General features: G+C 41.2%; 1 protein-coding gene across 1 annotated transcript in view; it reads left to right on the forward strand.

Moving 5' to 3' along the window:
• The window catches only part of LOC138031377 (leucine-rich repeat-containing protein 15-like), a 112,228-nt gene that overhangs the window by 54,932 nt on the left and 52,296 nt on the right, over positions 1-5,000 (forward strand). Inside the window, exon 8 of the mRNA XM_068879081.1 lies at positions 764-835. Coding sequence (XP_068735182.1) covers positions 764-835 — 72 coding nt within the window. The remainder of the gene's footprint in view (positions 1-763; positions 836-5,000) is intronic.

Consider the following 5,000-nt stretch of genomic DNA (forward strand, 5'->3'; position numbering starts at 1 on the left):
GTATCTCAATTTATCAACGGGCAGGAACCCATTAACCGCTCCTGGAACGGGTTACTTCCTCCAAAAATATCTTTGTTTCTCTTTTGACGGGTGGGTGAAGTACAGAAATTGCATATTTAGATTCAACAGCTTTATTTCATGACCAAGGAAACAAATCTGACAACTCCAAAAAACGTTTGAGAAAATAACACAACTTGAATGAACCTCAATAAACTCACGCTTAGTGTCAAGCGTGACTTTTTTGTATGCGTATTTCCAGATTTGACAAGGTTATTTTACACGAATATGACAACTTTAGAAAGGTGCTTACATGAAGTGCTCAAGTTGCCCATTTCCGACTTGTTCATTACTTGATATACGAACTAGTGAAGGGTTTCCTAGGCCAGTGTCGATTTCAATATACTAGTTGGCTTTCGACCCTTAATAGAACATGGATGAGGGGACCCAATAAGTAATTGATGTAAAATGTGAACGGAAAGACTAAAGGCTGAGCCATGATCCTTTGACGACGAACACTATTTCGTAGTACTAGAGCTTCAGAGTCTGGCAAAGACAAACATGTATACAGGGACAATGATCTGCCATTTTTAACTTACTAACATGTTGCTTGGAGCCCAAGAAATCGACCAAAGCAAAACAGTGATGGTAATATAGTCTCACTAGCTCCCACCGTTCGATGTTCCTTGAAGTCTTTGGGTTTTGCAACGGGTCGGTAAAGTTTGAACTTTCGCTAAAGCTGTAAATGTTTGTTTTTTGTTTGTAGGTGGTTGTCAGATAACCAGCTGACGGATCTTCCTGACGGCATTTTTGATAAGAATGCCGAACTAAGGAAACTGTAAGGACCAAATTTCTGTTATATAACATTGGTAAACAATTCAAATAGACAATGAAAAAACACGCCACCCAAAGTCCCAATGGACCAAATAAAAGTCCAAGTGGACTATGATATCTCCTAAATAATATAATGATTCGATCTATGTTGTCCCAGTGGACCAATGACGACACACATACTTTTTTTCCTAGTTCTCTATGGAAATCGCACACTCATGAATCATTCTTGTAGGATTCGTAGAAAGCCGCCATTTTCACTGATCGCGGTAACGTTTGGCGTGTTTACTGAAAAGAAATAGTCCCAGTTTTCCTGTAAATTTTGGCTTCCTAGCTTTCATGCGCCTACATGACGTTCATTCTTATTCAGGCAATTTGAGCGCGAGCAAAGGCGAAATTTTCAACTTTCCGACCGATTTCGGAGCGGTTTTACTAACATTTTTTGGCCAAAAAATTACACTACACGCTTCGGAAAGGATAAAGAAAAGGATTGTGGTGCATTTGATGAAATTCCAAGCGTTAAAATCGCTGTGTTGAAAACTGGAAACTAGTGTTACACGAGCTTTAGTTTGATTGACATGTGACAGGAATTAGATCTTATCGAGTTTTTGGCGGTATTATATTTTGTGTATTGGCGGAATTACATCTCGGAAATCTTAGGAAATCGTCTCTACCAGGAATTGTATTCTAAAAGGAAGTCATCTATCATTAAAGAGTTTGGAGCATTAAAACATTTGGTGCCAAGACCCGGGAGTGAAGGATTGAAAGAGTGAAAAAATGAATTAACCTCGTGTAAACATGTCGTCGGAACCCAAGAAACGACTGAAGAAGAAATCCATGGTCCGCGAAAGTCATCGCGCATTTGTTAGGAAAACAATCCTCGCGGCACAGGAACAAATTGATAAACGGGGAGATCCTACGGTTTTGAAGAAGCTCAAATCCTTGCGATGTACCCTGCTGGATAAATTGTCGGAGCTCAAAATATTGGACAGTGAAATTATCGGTTTGGTAGACGAAACGAAAATAGAAGAAGACGTGAGCAATAGCTGTGACTTTGCCAGCGCTATTCAAGCCTGCATAGTCGACCTAGAAACAGCAATAGAAGCTGAGGAAAATACTGGAAAGGGTCAGGATATACAAGGAACGACATTGGGCTCGCAAAACTCTAACTCGAGTATTCCGGCGGGAACACAATCAAACGCGTCAACAATTCCGACCCACGCAAAGTTGCCCAAACTGGAATTGAGAAAATTTTCAGGCGACCCAATCAACTGGCATCCCTTCTGGGAATCGTTTGAATCAGCCATTCACAAAAACACCACCTTAAGCGACGTGGAAAGATTGCAGTATCTCAAGTCGCTCCTTGAAGGTTCTGCAGCCCAGACAACTTCTGGTTTAGCATTGACAAGCTCGAATTACGACCACGCGGTCCAACTTCTAGACAAGCGCTTCGGAAATAAACAAGTCATTATTTCGAAACACATCGAATTGCTCATGCAGCTTCCAAAAGTAAGCGACGGGAGCGACTTAAAGCAATTGCGCCAGCTTTTGGATCGAACGGAGGCGGCAGTTAGAAGTCGAAAAGGAATCGGTATTTCGACTGAGACATACGGAACATTTTTGACACCTGTAATTATGGGAAAGATCCCACAAGAGTTACGCCTCATCCTGAGTCGCGGCACATCAGAAGATTGGGACCTTGATACAATCATCAAGTCTTTCACAGAAGAACTGCAAATTCGAGAAAGATGTGCTTTGGGAACGATAACAGAGCAATCAAAGTTAAAAGAAAAACGAGATTTTGGTTTTGGAATTCGCACAGGTCAAAACAAAAGACCCCCCACATCGTCAACCCTGGTTGCAAACAACGAGAGCCTGCCGCTATCTAAGGATAAATGGTGCACTTTCTGCAATGGACCTCATCCAACTATCAAATGTTCTGTTTTTACCGATTCAGAATCTAGAAAGAAAATTCTACGTCAAAAGGGAAAATGTTTTGGTTGTCTGAGGAGCGGTCATGTGAGTCGAGATATCAAGCAAGGTGTCATCGTTGTAGTGGGAAACATCACGTTGCTTTGTGCAGCGTTCAACACCATCCAGAGTATCCAATCACGACCAGAAGGGCTAGAGACAGCAATCAAGAACAAACTGTGAGTACAAACTTGTATTTTACTCAAGGCGTTAATAACAAGTGCATCTTGTTACAAACGGCCAGAGCTAACGCCAGAAGTCCTCATGGAGGAAATTCTTGCAATGTGAGAATCCTTTTTGATTCATGTTCCCAAAAGTCTTATATAAGCTCACGGTTAAGGAGCAAATTGAGCTTACAACCAATTGGAAGCGATACAGTTCTAATACAAACTTTTGGAAACAATGAACCCTCATTGAAACAATGTAGCATCGTTCAGTTTGCATTGGAATGTCAAGACAATTTGACAGTGTTCATTAATGCTTATGAAGTTGAGTTGATCTGTGGTCCCATCACAAACCAGACCATTGAAATTGCACAACAGTGTTACCCACATCTGCAAGGCTTACCTCTGGCTGATCACTCACGAGGTGATGAGGATCTAGAAATTGATCTCATGATTGGAGCAGATCATTACTGGTCTGTGGTTCAGAATCACGTGGTAAGGGGGGAGCTACATGGACCAGTGGCAATTCGTACAAGGTTAGGTTATGTATTGAGTGGTCCTGTGAATGCAGCAAGTGCGAATACACAGTTATCAACTGTTAACGTGTACCATGTTATGAAAACTGAATGTCAAGTCATCGAAGAGAACTTAGTTTCAGATGATTTCTTACTGAAAGAGGAGCTAAGTAAGTTTTGGGACTATGACACCCTTGGAGTAAAGGATAGAAAAGGAGATTTTCTTGAAGACTATCTTACCAAAGTGAAATTCAATGGAATCCGTTATGAAGTGTCTCTTCCCTTCAAGACTGAACACCCGATTATTCCAGACAATTACTTGTTGGCACAGAATCGCCTTGTTTCTTCATTGCAAAGATTAAGGTCCAAGCCAGAATTGCTCCAACAATATGACAGTGTCATCAAGGAACAATTAAATGCTGGTGTTGTTGAATTGATTGATAAGAGTCATGATTTAGATACCCTTCCTGGAACTGTACATTACATTCCTCATAAAGAAGTATTGAAAGAAGACAGAATCACCACTAAACTACGTGTGGTTTATGACGCCAGTGCTAAATCCCGCAATGAACCAAGTTTGAATGACTGTCTCCTACCAGGTCCAGCCTTAACTCCATTGATCTTTGATGTCTTGCTGAGATTTCGCCTCCATAAAGTGGTTTTGATTGGTGATTTAGAAAAAGCATTCTTGAACATTGAAGTCAATCCAGCAGAGAGAAACTTGTTAAGGTTCCTATGGGTAGATGACATCAACTCCCCGAATCCAGAAGTGATCACACTGAGATTCACTCGTCTTGTTTTTGGTCTAGTTTGCTCTCCATTTATTTTGAATGTAACATTGAGGAACCACTTAACAAGGTATGAGAACATTGATCCTGAATTTGTGGCTGCTGTTGTGAGAGCTTTGTATGTTGATGACTTTGCATCTGGAGAGAACTCGGTAACGAAGTGTTTTGAACTTTACCACAAGTTGAAGTTGCGGTTCAGAGAAGGAGGTTTTAATATGAGAAAGTGGGCATCGAACAGTGAAGAGTTAACTGAAATGATCAAAAGAGCAGAAGAATCTTTGTCTTGGGAACCGGAGCTGTCTTGTAAGGCTACTCCTACATTGACCGAGCCGAACATTGAGGAAGAAGATTGGACGGTGTCAAATTCAAACAACAATGTGAGCGAAGAAACCGTTGTCAAAGTAATGGGAGTTCAATGGGATCGGATGGAAGATAATTTCGAGTTTGATCTTGCTACCTTTTCTAGACAAGCCTTAGAGGGAACTTTCACTAAACGGACATTATTGAGCAGTACTGCTCGATTCTATGATCCATTAGGCTTGCTGTCACCAGTTATCTTACCCTTAAAGTGCATGTTCCAAGAAATTTGTCATTTAAAACTTGGTTGGGATGAAGCTTTGCCGGAAGGTCTCGCGTCGCGCTGGAAGGAGTTACTACAAGACATGTGGGAAGTCTCAAGCATTGTAGTGCCTCGTTGCATCCTGGGTGATGTTCAAGTCGAAGACGTCACGTCT

The sequence above is a fragment of the Montipora capricornis genome, chromosome 14 (genome assembly GCF_036669925.1).
Source record: "Montipora capricornis isolate CH-2021 chromosome 14, ASM3666992v2, whole genome shotgun sequence".
Taxonomy (NCBI): domain Eukaryota; kingdom Metazoa; phylum Cnidaria; class Anthozoa; order Scleractinia; family Acroporidae; genus Montipora; species Montipora capricornis.